General features: G+C 39.8%; 2 protein-coding genes across 5 annotated transcripts; one reads left to right on the forward strand and one right to left on the reverse strand.

Annotated features, from left to right (window-relative positions):
* Positions 1-49: 49 nt before the first annotated feature.
* Positions 50-11643, reverse strand: LOC135170788 (tudor domain-containing protein 7B-like). The gene is made up of 11 exons (XM_064136844.1): positions 11300-11643; positions 10627-10916; positions 9754-10005; positions 9351-9535; positions 8980-9209; positions 8648-8815; positions 8381-8521; positions 8161-8312; positions 7384-7586; positions 1470-4535; positions 50-1337 (listed from the first exon to the last, which is right to left on the reverse strand). Exons 2-11 carry the CDS (start codon positions 10845-10847, stop codon positions 1108-1110), a joined length of 4848 nt encoding a protein of 1615 aa, XP_063992914.1. The 5' UTR covers positions 10848-10916; positions 11300-11643; the 3' UTR covers positions 50-1107.
* Positions 5499-17122, forward strand: LOC135170843 (cap-specific mRNA (nucleoside-2'-O-)-methyltransferase 1-like). 4 transcript variants are annotated; one of them, XM_064136921.1, is made up of 6 exons: positions 5499-5998; positions 6104-6129; positions 6433-6604; positions 13249-13382; positions 13750-14974; positions 15084-17122. In XM_064136921.1, exons 4-6 carry the CDS (start codon positions 13256-13258, stop codon positions 16297-16299), a joined length of 2568 nt encoding a protein of 855 aa, XP_063992991.1. In that variant the 5' UTR covers positions 5499-5998; positions 6104-6129; positions 6433-6604; positions 13249-13255; the 3' UTR covers positions 16300-17122. The 4 variants fall into 4 exon arrangements, with proteins under 4 accessions (XP_063992991.1, XP_063992993.1, XP_063992994.1 ...); XM_064136923.1 differs by lacking the exons at positions 5499-5998; positions 6104-6129 and having other exon boundaries at positions 6224-6604; XM_064136924.1 differs by lacking the exons at positions 5499-5998; positions 6104-6129; positions 6433-6604 and adding an exon at positions 12814-12972.
* Positions 17123-17146: the final 24 nt, after the last annotated feature.

Below are 17146 nucleotides of genomic sequence, written 5' to 3' on the forward strand. Positions count from 1 at the left end.
CATCATTAATTATTAAATAGGAAATTAGTCCTCGTGTCTAAAATTACGATTTCATATACAAATGGAAGACTTTATTCTCAACTTCTATAGTAAATTACAACATTCCTTGTTTCTTTAATTATTAAATAACGAGTTAGAAAACTTCATATTTCATTTAATATAAAAAATAGGCCTGCAGAATTACTAATTCTAACTAGGCACAGCCGAGAATGAAATCTTTAAACAAAAATATAGAACAGAAAGCTTTTTAGAAATATTTTTCAAAATAATTGTATTTAATATTGTAACGAAATCAATTTCTACTTATTTCTAATAGATTTATTTACTCTAAAGATATATTCTTTTATAGTCTTTGTAACTTTCAGTACAATTATCTTCCTCGACACAGCCTCCATGATTAACGTAATTATGACGTGATAAGAGAGAATCATTAAAAAATTAAGAAATTGATAATTTTTGGAAATCCATTCTTCAAAGTATTTCAAAACGACGTCAAAATCGGCAACAACCGACCATTATTGTAACAATGAAAATAATTTCTTCTCACCTATGTATACATAAGCTTGATTAAAGAAAGTGGTAAAGTCAGAATTTTTTTCTACATTTCGCTCGGTCGGTAATGTAGACAGAATGATTGAATAATCAGTATTTTATTGAACCCCAATTCAGTTCAATTGGCACTTTAAAAATTACTATATTTGCTACGATGTTTCTAGTCTAAAAACATGATTTCAATTATTAATAAGATGCTAGTTGAATTAACATTATTTTATTCCCCCCGATGACGCCATAAAAACCTTAATAGCAAAAAAGAATAAACGTCTTCATCCCACATTGATACGAGTACAAACGATCCAGAAATCTTTCCAAACGTGAGAAAATGGCGTAAACGTCCTAAAACTCAATTTTTTTATCAATCTCACGCCGATGGCAGTTTGACTAACGATATATGGCCTCTACAACTCAGCATTTAATTTCGAAACTCGTAAAAAAATAGGAGAAGTAGTTGTAAAGGTACCAGACCCTGTTCTTAACTCACAATACTGAGTATATATGTAAATATATATGTGAAACGTATGAAAATAAAAATAAATATCTGATGGTCCTTCACTGGGCATGTGGAATCGCCCAGTGTTCGTCGATCAACAGCTTGTTGATGTTAATGTCCACGTCCTTGGAGGAAACGTCGATGAGCTCGACACCCAGGACGAAACCATTGTGAGCCGAGTTGTCCTGCTCAAATTTCTTGATCTTCAGTACGAAATCCCGGTTCACCACTAGCTCCTGAAATCTCAGGCAGGAGTCTAGGGACCAGTCTCCATGTTTTGGATGAACACCTGGGGATAATTATGGGGATTAGAATTACCTACGAAATGTGATCACAAATTGCATTGAACAATTGTCCAAGTCTTGTGAATCATTGTAGCAAATGGGGAAATCATCCCAGAGAAATTATTTCACTGACTCACCGTCAAGTTTGGCCTTGATCGCCTGATAAGGAAGCTCGAAAAACTCCTTCTTCAGTAGCTGCAGCTGTTCCACCCCGACGAGACGAATCATCCCAAAATCAGCGAGATAAACTGTCACCTGTTGCTCCCCAATGATCTTGTCGAGATAAGCTCGGTACCAGAGTCCATCGTCATCCTGAACAGCATAAATGCTCTCCTGATTGACCTCAACACCGACCTTGCCAATCCCAGCATAGGTCTTCTGCATGCTCTTCATCATGCAGTCCAGTCTCTCCCTGGTGTCAACAGGTTGAACAATGAAATTTCCAGGATTGGCTGCAGAGTTTGTCACATGTACCTCGAACAGTTCCCCAAGTCCTGGAATCCTGGGCTCCTTCAGTCTCCTCGGAGACTCCTCTCCAGTTGTGGACTTGGAGATGGTTCTCTCCATTCGTTTTCTGGGCTTGATATTGTTGTTCCCATCTCCATTTTTCGATAGTTCAGACTCCAGATCCAGAGTATTGTTAATGGATATCAGGAGATGATCAGGTTCGGAACGTTTAAACAGCTCCACCACAGCTAACCTGCTGTACTCCCTCACCTGGACGACTTTGCAGAGTAGAAGTTGCGTAGGTGGAGCAAGATGTCTCAGTCTAGCAGCAGAAGACTCCGAGAATTTATTCTTCCTGACATTATTGAGCTCCACCTGAATGGCCTGCGATGGAAACTTGGCGATGGCCTCCGAGAGGTCCCTGAGCCGAAGCAATTTATTCCTATCAGGATTCATCAGCCCCCCAAAGTCTACCATCCTCAGTTTGGAGTTTGTAGGCCCGGGAAAAGCCACCTGGACCCTCACCCACGTTCCATCAGTCTTCTGAGTAAGATAAAGTTCGTTTGGCTCGAGAGCACCTGCCACCCTCGCCTTCTTCACTCTCTCCTCGTCATTCAGAGTCGACTCGACGAGGCCCTTCATCATCCCATTGAGAATGATGAATCCATCGTTCTTCACCTGAATGGAAACATCTCCATTGTATTCAATATGGGAGATAAAAACCTCCAGCAGTTTCCCCTTGATTTCAAGCAGAACCTCCAACTGATTGGACTGCATCACCCTGAGTACCTCAGTGACAATTTTCTCATTCATCTCCTCATCAGTTTCCGAGGAAGTATCATAGAATACTCCAACAATAGCATGACTGGTGCTATCAACCTCCCGATTCAAGACCTGGACATACAAAGCCCTGTCCACGAGCATCTCCCTGGTGACTTGAGTGGTGGTGCTGCAGGGAGGTACCTCCTCATGCCTGGAGAGTGAAGCTCTGATGGCTTGAGCAGGTACCCGAAGAAACTCCACTGGTATTGCCCAGAGTAGAGACGTATCGATAACATCTTCCTCACCCGTATCAAGAAAGAAACACTCAGCAAGACCAGACTCCTCGACGTATTCCACCCTGACCCTCTGGTACTCCTCTTCCACCTTCGTCACGTAGTAGTGAAGGGGCTGAACCTGGCAGAGACTCGGGGAGCAGCTGGAGAAGTGCTTGAACATCTCCTGGCACATGGCGTAGAACTGCTCAGTTGTCTTATCCTCGAGCAAACGAATCCAGATTTCGCTGGTGCTAGCGACGTGAGAAACATAAACTGGCCACAGATTATCAACTGGAAGAACCATAAGAGGAAGACTGGGGGGAGGATTTGAATGGGGAAGTGCCCTTCGAGGTGCTGAAGGGGTTGGAGGTGGGGTGAAAATACTCTTCTCAATGCCAGAATCACTTTTGCAGATTATGGCAGCATTCTCCACTCCTCTCTCCACTGACAGCTCATTGCACCTCTCCACGAAGTTCATCCAGTCGTCGGGAAGTGTCTCATTGTGCTTGTCCATGTAGAACACGGGGAGTTTCTCCTCGAAGACACCACTTGGATGAACATCGACTATGGCGATAAGCCTCTGTAGCATCATATCTCTGTCCATAGTTATCCTCATCTTGATGGGAGGTCCATAAAGTCTGTGAAGTTGATGAAGAGCTGACGATGCCGAGAGTTTTTCAGCTTCCTCGGGTGTGCCAGCCTCCAGGGGATAGCTGTTGAACTTGTGCTTGCCAACCAGAACTTGACTGAAGTAACTGGTTCTTCCGTTCTTCGGTTTATTCGGAAGATTTTTGTATTCAGGATCACCAGTACTCAGTTGGAGTCTTTTCACGAGGATCTTGAGCTCTTCCCTAGGGTCGGTGATGTCAGCAGCTGGACTTGTTGGAGCTGGTGGTGTCAGACTGGGGGGATCAGACGTCTGGAGCTCGGTGACGATCGTTACTTTTCGTTCGGGGGATCTTCGAAGTCGATCACTCAAGGGTCTCGCGACCTTCAGGTGTGGAATTGCTTTGGAAGTCTTGGAGGATGCTGATACCAGCTGGGGCATGCTAGTTTGTCGTTTCACCTGACGATCAGCAGTTTCGTTGGGGATAGGAGCTGTCTGTGGGCTTTTCGATGGCTTCGCAGGGCCCTGGGGGACGATGAGCTTCGGGAGGGGCTCTGGGGGGGACTTAGGACGGGTGTGGAGTGACTGAGGGGACTGTCTGGAATTTGGAAGACGTTGGTGGAGCATCTGCTGGGATTTTGCACCGATTGTGGGCTGATCGGGATGTTTTGCGGGGTAAATTGTCACTGAGGTTGAGTGAGGCCTTTGGGGCCTTTGGAGGGAGCCCTGGGGTCTCGATAAATGTGGTAGGACCCTTGGAGGTGGTTTTGAATTGTTTCTCAGAGTTACGTTGCTGAGGGTGGGCTTTCGCGAGGGCATTCGCAACGCTGTTCGTCTCTTCCGAGGAGCTCTTTGTTTGCTTATTAATTGCGCCAGTTCTGATGTCTTCTCGGTGATCTTCACCTCGACGTACGTCGTACCACCTCGCTGGTAGAGACGCAGACTAGGTATCTTCGAAATGAAACTGTCTAGACTTGAATAGCCCAGTTTACGATAGGGGATATACTCGTCTTCGAGGGACATGTAATCGCGGTTCAGGTTGTCCAGGGTAACACCCCCTCTTGCTGAGATGAGGCAGGCGTGTACCTTCGTTATCACTTCCTCCATTTTTCACCTGGGGAAATTGAGATCCTTAAGGGGAGCTTGGGGCCAGAGGGGTGGGAAATTAAACAGAATTCTACGGTCTCTTGATCCAGAATAAATTGGAGGATTGGATTGGGATTCGATTGATCCCGAATGGAAATATTCTCTTGTGATGTTTATTCCATCGATTTGATTGGACAAATCGATTCTTTAGATTCTTTAGATCGACAACCCCTAGATGATTCTCGTCGGTGGTGACTTGAATTTACTATTTATTATTTATTTTTGAAGCATCAGAAAAATTAATGAATCGAAATTAATTTCGGGGATTTGTCAGAAGTTTTCAACTGAGTCTTTTGTTACCATCGGGGCAATATTCGGTTGACCACACATCGATGAAAAATAATGTCAACAACACCCCCGATGAAGGGGGTTCAGTTTACCTTCAGAAAAGCCGGGTTTTGCGTCGAGTGCCTGCTCTCGCCTGACTCACTATCTCCGCAAGATCTAAGAAAAAAAAACAAGTACCATTGAAACTTAAACCGAAAAACAATTGTTCGGCTTTATAAAAATTCAGAGAGCCCTCCAGGTCCCGGCAAAAGGACTATCAATAAAATAAATAACTTGGTTTCGGTGGAGGGAAATCCAACGACGTTCCTTCATATGAGAGTTCTGTGTCTAACTTTTGAAATAAAAAAAAATCATTCGATTTCTCTCAGCAGATTCCCAATTATCGATCATTGATCGCCTTCGATGTTGCCCCACCCTCTTGTAATTATGTAGCACCAAAATTCGTTTAAAAAATAGGAAAATTCAAAAATGTGAAGGTAATAAATTGTTTCTCCAAAATGACTCCACAAAAACAATAAAATCTGTGCAAATCCTTGAAGTCTCCACCCAAAAATTGTGTCAGCACTACAAATGCACTTCCCAAGCCCCATCAACATCTCAAACATCTCAAAAATAATAAAAATTACTTACAAAGTTCACGCGGTTCCCAGGAAGCCCAAGTTGAACGTAAAAAGGGTGTAATTACCGCGATATTGTCAGTAAAAAAATCTGCGATTCAACGTGACGTGTCCCCAAAGGAAAAACAAATGAAGAAATTAACCAATAACTGCCATATGCCAGATTAATATTACCTATTCACACCGAGACCACTGATTAGCAGTCGATTGCAGGACGAAATGAACCGTTCGAGGTCGCTTACTGATCGAAAGAACATAACATTCCTTCACGCCGTGTGGAACTAGACTGATCGTCCTCTCTTTGTCTACCTGTCTCGGTTACGGGACCGGCCCTAGGAACAAAGTGCCGCGGGGGGGAGGGGAGAATTTGAGGATCAACCAGTGTCAGCACTCGGTATTGGAGGAGATGGACCAATGGAGTTGTCAGAGGTCTCGAGGAATTTTTGAGGTTATGTACGACCGATGTTTGTTGATCAATCGATCGACGACACTCGCTTCTAGTGCCAATCATCTTTCTAATCAAAGTAATAGTTTATTTAGTGACATTGATCAGTTTTTATTGAGTAATTATTCGGATTTGTCGGGAACAAACAAAATTATCTACAATAAAATGCCATTTTTTACGACAGGATGAACGTTACAAAGGAACAAATGAGTGAGTGAAGAATTTCAGTCATTTAGTAATTTTTTTTAAATAACAAATGTATGAGTTGAAATAATTGTCTGACATTTATAATTAGTTCATCCATTTGTTTATTACTTTTTTATTTGAGTTAATATTAAATATAAAGTTTTATTTTCTATTTTTAATAATTAGGGATTTTTATTGGTCTTTTAAAATATAATTTTTTAGAATATGTTTTTTATCAAAATAGAGCAAGTTTTTTGTCAATCGTTTTTTCTGTACTTTTTTATCTAATGACAGCAATCGATTTTTCTAATAATCAATGGTTTTTAGAACGTTGCCTATCGCTACCTGGATTGGGCACAGAGGAACGGGAATTCTCGAGCTCTTCAAGACGATAAAAAAGTGACTGAGCGACAGACTCTAATCGCAGCTCGGGAGAAAGGCGAAACCGATGAGCAACACGAGAGCCGAGTGTTCTAGACAATTATTTCTCCAGGGCACGGTAAGTGGAAATGAGATTTATCGAGACGTTGAAATGTGCAGGTGAATGATGGAATTTTTCCTGTTGATCATCCCCACTCGATCGGTAAAACGTTTCAACACTGAGTTTGTTCCAAATCTTGTTACAATTCTCCTAGACTATTTGGCATTAATTACGTAATTTTTACATAAAAACATCAAGACCTTAACTTCCTCAAATCCTCTTTGATGACGCCATAAATCGTCGTCATAATTTTCTTCAATCCTCAACGTTATTTTCGCTAAATTCAACTTTTCACTCTTCACATTTTCGTCTGCTTTACCCTTTCTTCGTGTACCCGCCGAGAAATATCCTGTCACTCGTTACTTTCATTGCGATCCTCATGCCAAATACAAAAGTTGAGAGTATTCTCTTAATTAAAAAAATGTGAAAGTAATAGTCATGCGAGAGTTTCACTGGAGCAAGTTGTTTCCTTATTCTGTGGTCCAAATAAAATTCGTAATCTCCTGTGTGCTATGTGAGTAGCTCCTCCGAAGGTCATCCTGAGATATTACTATGAACTCCCAGTGGATGATGGGCTGAAAGTGTACAATTCCCCAATTAATTTTCAAACAATCCAGGGTAACAATCCTGGAAACGTTTAACTGCCCACATTTTTGTACAGAAATCTTTTGTCTACCTTTCACATACAAAAATGATTTGTAAAAAATATATGTCATGGTATATATATAGTATATACAATGTAATATGCCATGAATTAGTTACTTGAGCTTAAAAAATTGAAGAACCACGTGACTTACCATTGTTCTGGTACTTAGCCAACTTCTGGTAAACTTGTTTCATTCTCTCAATGTTGATTCTGGAACTCTGTCCATGGTTCACCATTGGCAGTGAGTAATCCCGTCCAACGACGCATTTTGCCGCACGCTGAACACTCAGGGGTGCTATCCATGGCTCATGGATGTAACGGGTGGGGTAGTTTTTGAGAATCGGTAAATATCGTCTGTCAAAGTACGATTTTGTCATAGTAATTATGAATGAGATAATGGTCCAGTGTGACTGCTATTAGTAACAGAATCAGCAGAAAAGCAATTAAACAATTCATTCGATATAATTTAACAAGAATGAACTTTCATTAATTGAAAGATGAAAACAAATTTTGGAAGGTTCGATCACAAAAAACATATTTTTTTTCATTCATGTGGACAAATGGCTGTCGTTTCGCCATAAGATATTGATAACGTTATCAGGGTGAATGAAAAAAATGCAAAAACATAACAATTAAAGTGATTTGTTAACTTATTACTTGTCTGTATCATCGCACGGGTAATTCTCTCGCGATCCCCTACATTACTAACTGTCGACAGTCTAACAAAACCACTAAATGTACCCCCCCTTATGACGCTTACGCATAAGTGACAACTTTGACAATTATTTTCATTGTTACTATTCTCCCAGTTTCTCGATAATTTTGCAGATAAATTATCGACTTCTCGATTTTGTTAAATTCTCTCTGTTCACGCCATAAATACCTTAATGTATGAAAAAATCTTATGTTAGAAACAAATTCCACTTGCCGGATATAGTCCCCATTGGGGTCGGCTTTCCTGCCGAATCTCACTGGACAGTAGCAATGGAAAAATTGTTGAAAAAATGAACTGCAAGACAGCCACATCCACATGCCAGCATTGACTGACCAATCGGCATCCAGCAGCAACTCATCAAAAATCTTTGAACGAGATCATGTCCTAAATGCACTTATTTAATGAGGATAACAGTGATAATGGGAGTTGGTACCTTCATCCCTTCCTCCCAGGAAATCCACAGATCTCCTCTAGTCAGGAAGCAGGCAACTGCGTGACGAGCTAAATGATGAATCCACCCTTCTTCCCTCAGCTGTGTCATTATTGCATCGATCCATGGAAACCCCGTCTGCCCCTTTTTCGATATCAAACATCGAAAAATTTAAGGAATTTTCGTTATTTCGTTGAACTTCTTGAAGACATCCAACTGAATGTCCTGAGGAATTTATTTGAATTCAAAAGAATTTCGATTGTTACTCACGTTCGCCCATTTAGCTAATGCCTCAGGATTTTTTTCCCAGGGTATTTGAAGACAGATTGGATTTCCCTGCATCCGATCGAAATTTTGATTTTTCGTTGCTGCACAGTAGAAAAATTCCCGCCACAGCAGTTGGCCGTGCAGCGAAAGAGGTGGCATTGTTTTTTTAATCTTCAATTATGGAACAAACGTTTTAAATATTTTTATCAAATTTATATCAATGGGTGAATATGATTTTTAGATTTTAGTGATTCAATTTTCTTTTCTAAAAATGTCTTGAGGGGTTGGCGTAGCCTCTGGGGGATCAGGATCATATTAAATACAAAAATAGTCACTTTTTTGTAGAGATCTCGAAGTTGATAGTAGAAGAGTCGTGTACTGAGACAGCCGAAGCGCAGGTAGGGCGACAGACTTGTCTGGCTTGGGAGTAGAGATTGGGGTGTCATCTTAGGTCGGCCAAAGCTCGCTACCCAGGCCTTTCGCTCCAGGTGACGTTCGAGTCGTAGAAGTCCTTCACTTTCTCCACCCACCCATACTGGAGGCTGTAGGCCCTCAGTATCGAACCCTAGGGGTGTAAAGTAGGGAAATTCCCTTGATTGTTGGACTCATTGGGGTGTTACATGACCATTTCTCCCTTCGAAAGACGTCATCAGGGAAGGGAGATGGGGAATTTGAAATTTAAAAAAAGTTTGAATTCATTCCTCACCAATTTCTTCGAGAAGTGGTACTCCATAAATGTCGTCATGATCGTCCTGTATCGGAGTGTAAGCGGTGCCAATGGTTTCCACGGTTACAGTTGACACTGGTGCATCCGGAGGCTCCATTCCCTCGACGATGTTTTGGAACTGGTGATAGGTCAGAGGAGCCTTTCCATTATTTTTCTCGAGTATTCTGAGATCGAAAAACATGAGGAAATACAAATATTTTTTTTCATTAAAATAATTATAATTAACACACATTTAATAATTATGATTATCACACCTTTAATGATTATGATTATCACACCTTTATTTATTGGTTCATTTCATTGATAAATTCCCCTGGTGAACACAGAGGACAAAGTGATAATTATCGTACCATTAAAATAATCAATATTAATCGATACTCACTTATCCAATTTGTAGAGTGTGTGCGAGGCGACGGATACGACGGTGATGCTCAGTTCCTTGCACAAGGTTGTGATATTGTAATCTCGCGCCCGACCAAAAGGCTCCGGATCTTCTTCGAAAGTCAAATGTGTTGTTCCCCATTCGCGGAATAGTTTTGGAAGGGCGTCAGCTGGTTGACCTCTTATTACAAAGAGGCGAGAATTTAATTTTCTTAATGAGATGTCCAGGTCCTCTAAGCACTGGAGTAAAAACCTATCGATATTGATTGGTCAGGTTACTCGTTTTTTACTGTCGATTTAAATTTTCATCATTTTTTATTATTTTAATGTATCGATTGAGGGACGAAAAAATTAATTGTTATCATGATTTTAACTTATCGGGCTGTTAAGTTATTATTTGTTGCTGTGTCGTAGGAACGTTTGGTAATTAATCTATTGTCAAACGGATCAAATGAGAGTTTTTGTCAATTTGAAATATCGATTTGATTAAAGTTTTCTTTATATCGAGTATTTCCAGGGAGAAATGTGACCTACAAGTGTTGATGCCGATTCTTTTGTTCCCTAATGACAGATTCTTTTGTTTCCTAATGACAGGGATCGATCATAAAAATAATCATGAATCAAATCAAATAAATACATAAATTAAAATTCATAATCTTGTGGGTACCCTAAAGCCATTAGAGTTTATGAAAATCCTGATCATTTGTTAATCCTCATGAAGAACAAATAGTTTTAGAACGGTATTAGTGATATCGATCTTTTGCTACCCAATATATTTGAAAATGAACTGAATGAGACAATTTTTGTCGATTTAAAATATCGCACCGATTGAATATACTTTTTTATGCGGAATATTTCTAGATCGAAATCTCACCTCCACTTATTGATACCGATAGTCTTGCTTCCTGCCGACCAGGGATCGATCACAAAAATACATCTAAATGTGCAGGCCTCGTTGAGGCCACATCTCAGAGATGGATTATCATGCAGTCGTAATCCTCTTCTGAACCAGTGCACCACGTGCTTTGCATTTGGGGGATGTGAACTTAATTTCAACGTGAAATGATTTTTTTCAAGGCGCCTTTGTGCAGACATTTTTCCACTATTTTTCACATCGTCATTAACTAATTAATTTGCTTGTTAATTTGTCTTCCCCTCTTACTTCTGCAAAAGACAGGAATTTACTCAAATCGAGTATTTAATATTTTCTCAAAAAAACGTATAAAACTCGTTCTGTTTAACAAAAAAGCGTAATATTTTTTACCGATTATTTCTAGCTCAGACTTTCAGTTAGATTAGAATGTTAATTAAAAAATGTTTAACTTGAAAATCAAACCATTGTTTACTCTGAAAAAAAATCAAATAAATATTTGAATCAGATTTTAAATAAATACTTTAACCAGATTCTAAATAATTATTTCAAATAGCTTTTGAAGTCATTTTAAATATTTTTTTTCGTGAGTGACGGACCGAATTATAAATATTTTTTAAATTGTTATCTAATGTGCGATTACTCAATTGAGAAGTTATTTTTTAAATGAACAAACCTTAGACGTTGGACTGCCCCTTTCCTTTCGCTATCGATAGGCAGAAAACAGTCGATTATTCCACTGTAACACCCCAACAATTGAATTATAATAATCACTAATTGGTCTCGATGCACATGGGGAATATTCATTAAAAAATATTTAAATTAAATATTTCCTTTAATGACAAATTGTCAATCGGTTTCGGAGGACTCGCGAAGGGGTTCGTGATAGGGGCCAGATGTCTGGATGAATGCTCCAGCAAAACTGTTGATAATCGGAGAAAGGTATTTTTGTTAGACAATAACAAACACAATTTTGATGATTTGAGGGGGGGTTTTGGGGGGTGTGGGAAAGGGCAGTTGCGCGGTTGCAGTGCTTGCATATGTGGGACAATGTGTCAGTGTACCACGCCGATTGCAACGTGACTCTGGTGCATGAGATCGACTCTCATTGGCTGGATAATCCCGCGGAGGTGGAAGTCACGTTGCAGCGGCCGTGGGCGATTGCATCACAGACGTAATAGTTCGACTGGACGTGGGGAAAAATTCAGCAGAAATTACCTAACTCGTTTGGTAATCGCGTTATGGTTTGTTTGTTGGGGGGAAATTACCGTATGTGCTCGGAAACAAAAAATCATTTAAATTAATCGAAACAATATGTTGACTACGACTTATTTTTTAAAAGATCATTGGATCTTCGGATTTTTTTTTCAAATATTTTTTCGATTAATAAATTAATATTTTTATTTTTATTTTGTAAATGTTTTTGAAGAGGTCGACTTGTTGTTCTGTTTGCAAAATATTTTAACCCGGATTTTTCACCTGGGAAATATTGGATTTTCGGATTTTTTGTTTCACATATTTTTTATTAATACATCAATATTTTTATATTTGATTTGTAAATAATTTTGAAGAGGTCGATTTGTTAAATTTAAAAATACAATTTCCGAGGGATTAATTGGGTTTTTCCTTGCTTTGGGGAAATTTCCTGGGTCATTAATGAATCATAAATAATCCAACGATTTTCAGAATTTTTCCCCCGGTTTCCAGTGAAACCGGGGGTCCAAAATAAAAGACTCTACGTTTATTTTTAATAATAAAAAATATTTACTTTTGGGACCAGCAGTCATAAAAAATTATTTGCTATAATTAACAACATAATAACAAGTATAATCATTAGGACCTTCGTCTTAATCCAGAAATTCACAGGGGAGGGGGGCAGGCCTAGTGTTACGCCATAGCGTCGGCTCCGGATTATTCGGAAGTATAAGGCCCCTCGGGTGGGCCCATCCCCACTCCAATCCCCAAAAGACGATCTTCCTCCTAATTTCCACGTCTCTGATTGGCTCCCCCACCCCTCTACTTTCAAATTTTTGGACAAGTGGAGGGGATAGTCAGGTCTATCTAGTTTCCAAATTTGACAATCCTGTCAGATTCACCCCAACTTCGGTCGTGAGCTTCTACCCCTTCGTTCATCCCTTGAATCGATTGAAAAACAGTAAACAACTCAGTTCGTGGTTTGAATATTCGCGCCTTCGTCGCCATTTTCTATGAAATTCTTGTGGAATATCTTACTCTGTTTAACTTGTTGGTAAAGTAGTCGTGTGAGTGAGAAAACTAGTGAATTGAGGTTAGCTTCTGGGGATATTGACAGCTGTCTTGTTACTCGTGTTGGAAACGCCAGTGCAAAGTGTAAGTTGATATTTTACGAAGTTGTGGAGTTCAGGATTTTAATATTGGAGGTTACCTACAGTTAAATGTTTATATTCATTAATTAATCTCTTAAAAAGGTGATTATTATAACGTCTTGTTGGGAAATAATTTCTGTTCAGAATTGTTGAGTTGATTTTTGAGGGTTGGAAAGCCTTTTTTGAGGGAAATAAATTTTTGGAAGTTGAGTTATGGTAGGGTAAATAGTCAAACAGTGATTGAATGTTTAAATAAAATAGTGTTAATTGTGTTGTTCAGGTGGACAATGGATACTGCTAGACCTTTTGGAGATAACTTGCACGAAGGATCGTCTGCTGGCCTTCCGAACCAGGACCTGGTGAACATTGGATCGTGGGACGTCGAGAGTTCGGGGGCGAATTATGGATTTGTTGGTATGTACCAAAAAAATTAATAACTAAATTAATAACGCGACTGCATTAATTTAGTCGTCATATCTCGAGACAGATTAATTTTTTAACGAATACAGAAAATTCCGGGGATTCTTGATTATTTTTCCATTCGGTTGAGCTCTTGGGGTGTGTTTATTCGTCAGGTCATTCACGAAACGAGAAACAATTTGACAATAATTCGATAGTTTACTAGAAGAATTTATTTGATTATTTTTGAAAATTCAGATTAATTAGTTTCATCGTAACATTTCGTTTTGAATTATTTAGAAAATTGAATTTGTAATGATAAAATCCGATAAATTTATCTCGAATTTCGAAGCTAAAATCGATTGTTGTCTGGGTATTCTAGAATCTTCGGACGGCCCTGTCCAGCCTTCGGCTTCGCGCAAAAGGCGTTATGATCACGCTGATCCGGAAGAGAGTGAAACTCCAACCTTTGACAATCCTTCGGCTATGGTTAAACATCGAAGAAGTCCTGGTTCTCCCCCAGCCCCAACGACCCGGGATGGCTCCCTTCTGGAGGAATCCTCCGATACCCACGTGACTTCGAATGTCGCCCTTAGGATAATGCAAAATATGGGCTTTACTCGTGGCAAGGGCCTGGGTAAGAAAAACCACGGTATCACTGAGCCCATTCAGGCTTCCTCGCATAAGGGTCGACGAGGTTTGGGTCACAGTAACCAGCCCCTGATCAAAGCCATTGAGAAATGGGATCCATCCGAGGAAGTCGTAAGCGTCAGGGAGGAAATCTCCTGGTTGACGAATGATGAGCAACCACCAACAGCAGAGGATCTCAGGGATTGGATGCGCAGGGGTCCCTCGAAGGAGACAATTGACGATGAAACATTATTTTGCGAGCCCCAGGTTCTTCACCAGGTCATCAGCTCGAAAAGCATTTTTGATGGTTTAGAAAAACGGGAAATGCAAAGGGCGAGAACTCGTTCCAATCCCTTCGAAACAATCAGAGGTGTGTTCTTCCTCAATCGAGCTGCTGTCAAAATGGCGAATATCGACAGGGCCTGTAATTTCATGTTTACTAACCCGAGAACTGCGAATCCACACGAGATTCTCTACTTCGCCGACGTTTGCGCCGGTCCTGGAGGATTCAGCGAATATGTACTGTGGAGAAGGAAGTGGCATGCGAAGGGCTTTGGATTCACCCTGAAGGACTCCAACGATTTTCAACTAGATAACTTTTATGCTGGACCACCGGAAACCTTTCATCCCTTCTATGGACCCAAGGGTGATGGTAATGTCTATGATCCGGAGAATCAACGTGCTTATCAAGAACTTATCATGAATCACACCCAAGGACAGGGTGTTCACTTCATGATGGCGGATGGAGGATTTTCGGTTGAGGGAAAGGAGAATATTCAGGAGATTTTGTCAAAGCAGTTATACTTGTGCCAATGCCTGGTTGCCCTAAAGATTGTGCGGACAGATGGACACTTTGTTACTAAGTTGTTCGATCTGTTCACACCATTCAGTGTGGGGTTGATTTACTTGTTGCATAGATGCTTTGATAAAATATCAATTTTCAAGCCGAATACGTCTAGACCTGCCAACTCTGAGAGGTATGTATTGTCTTATTTTTGCAAAATAAAATACATTTTTTTTTGTAAATTTTTCAATAATTTATCTAATTTTTCAATAATTTATCCAATTTTTTTTCCTGTGTTCTAGATATTTAATTTGCGAGAAGAAGAAGAGTGAAGTTGAGGATGTAATCAACTATCTCTCCTATGCTAATGAAGTTCTTCTGAGGGGTGACGAGAAAGACGATGTCACGGAATTGGTACCTCTGGAGTTGCTCCAGGATGCTGATAGCTTCCACAACTACATTTGTAGTTCGAATAACGATCTTGGAAAGAAACAAGTTCTGGGACTGTTGAAGATCGCTGCTTTCTCCGAGAATCCGCGGCTCTCTGAGCCGAAGCAGACGCAGATGAGGAAGGAGTGTCTGGAATATTGGTGTCTACCGGACCAGACTAGAATAGTCCCCAAGCACTTCAAACCAGAGGAGAAACTTCGTTCGATCGTTGTAGCACCGGTTCTGAAACATCTGAGCGCTCCTCCCACCATTTTGACTCCTGAAAATGTGAAAGCTACTATCCTCGGAAATCCCTGTGATTGGTATGCAGTACTCTCTGGCTCGGGTGGCAGTGGAACAACACCTAGCAGAGAATTGACCTTCTACTTGGGTATGGGAAGGACCAAAGTCTTCAGGTTGGTGAACAATACCTGGGAGAGGGCCGTCAACATTGAACTGCCTCCTGATACATTTATTTATGCTGAACTGATCGAGGAGATGAGAGGACAGGGAAAGAATATACGAAGAACTGAAGCGTTGCATGTGGTCGATGCTTATCTTCTTGGAGGTGAAGATGTCAGCAAAAAATCACTTCCAGAAAGGTATGGCCTCATCAATAAATTCTGTCAGGCCCTGTGGAAGCCCAACAACTCGGGGTACTGTCCAGTTCGCGCCAAGGAATTGCATCCTCTGGATCGGGAGTTGCCCATGAAACTTCAGATACAACCTTGTACGTTGAAAAACAACAAGAAAACATTTGCACATTATTTACAAGAGTCGTACCCGAGGAGGTCACGCACCGATAACGACCCATTATTCTTTGTACCAAACAGTGTGGTATTCTTGAAGACCACTAGTGCACCCTGGACACGAGTCATCAGCAAGAAAACGAGCCATCATTATTTCTTTAATCCTAAGACGAATGAAAACTTTTATGATAATCGTCGACCAGATACAGCTTGTGCCAGTTTTCTCGAGACGTTTGCCACTCGATTGCAGTGGCATTGGCTGGTGGATACATCTCTGTCCATTGATTCTATCTACGATAATGTAAAACAGAAGTGCCCGGTTTATCTACCGCAAGATTGATGGCATAGATTGATTATTACTTAGGAAGAATCAATTTTATGATTTCTCATTGAGATATTTATTGGGTGGTCAGGAAGAAACTATAGGTTTTTTGTTTAGAAAAATTATTCCTAAAAAAGATTTTTCATTTTTCTGATGATCCCATAAATACTTAACATTGTAAAATAGTAATTAGTTTAGTTTCTAGTATTAAAACTATTATTGGCTTATTATTGTACATAATTAGTAGTCAGTAAGTGGCGATAATTGACTAGTTCATAAAAATTCATTGGTAACATTATTCATTTCTACTCAGAAAAATATTAAATAGTTTGATGAAGTCCACTCGACTTTTGTACAATTCAAAGAACATTCGATTGAAGTTGTTATCACACACTGAAAATTGAAATAGAAAATGAATGAACAATTAGTTATTCGAGAAAATCTATTGATGGATTTTTCTAATAAAATTTTCAGGCAACTTCAATGAAATTTGTGAGTGAAAACTTCAAGTTTTGGCATTTCATTTAACATTTGTTTAATAACATGGCAATCATTACCAGGTCTCCAGGAGCTGGTAATAATCGACTGAACTTTAGATATTTTAGCCATGAATGTAAATAGACCACGTTTATATAATGGGATAAATGAAAATATATTTGTAATTCAAATCCCAGTACTTATATTAACATTAACATTGTTTTATCAATTTATTTTGTTTTCCATCATCAATATTGTTTGACTTTGGCTAGTGATGACGAGTTGTAATTAAAATAGCTATACGAAAAATTTGCTTCTAATGGAGTTAATCCTTTAAGGTGAGAAGAATCAGGGAATAAAACAATTTAATTTAACAAAAATCTTGGTT

Source organism: Diachasmimorpha longicaudata, chromosome 18 (assembly GCF_034640455.1).
Source record: "Diachasmimorpha longicaudata isolate KC_UGA_2023 chromosome 18, iyDiaLong2, whole genome shotgun sequence".
Lineage (NCBI taxonomy): Eukaryota > Metazoa > Arthropoda > Insecta > Hymenoptera > Braconidae > Diachasmimorpha > Diachasmimorpha longicaudata.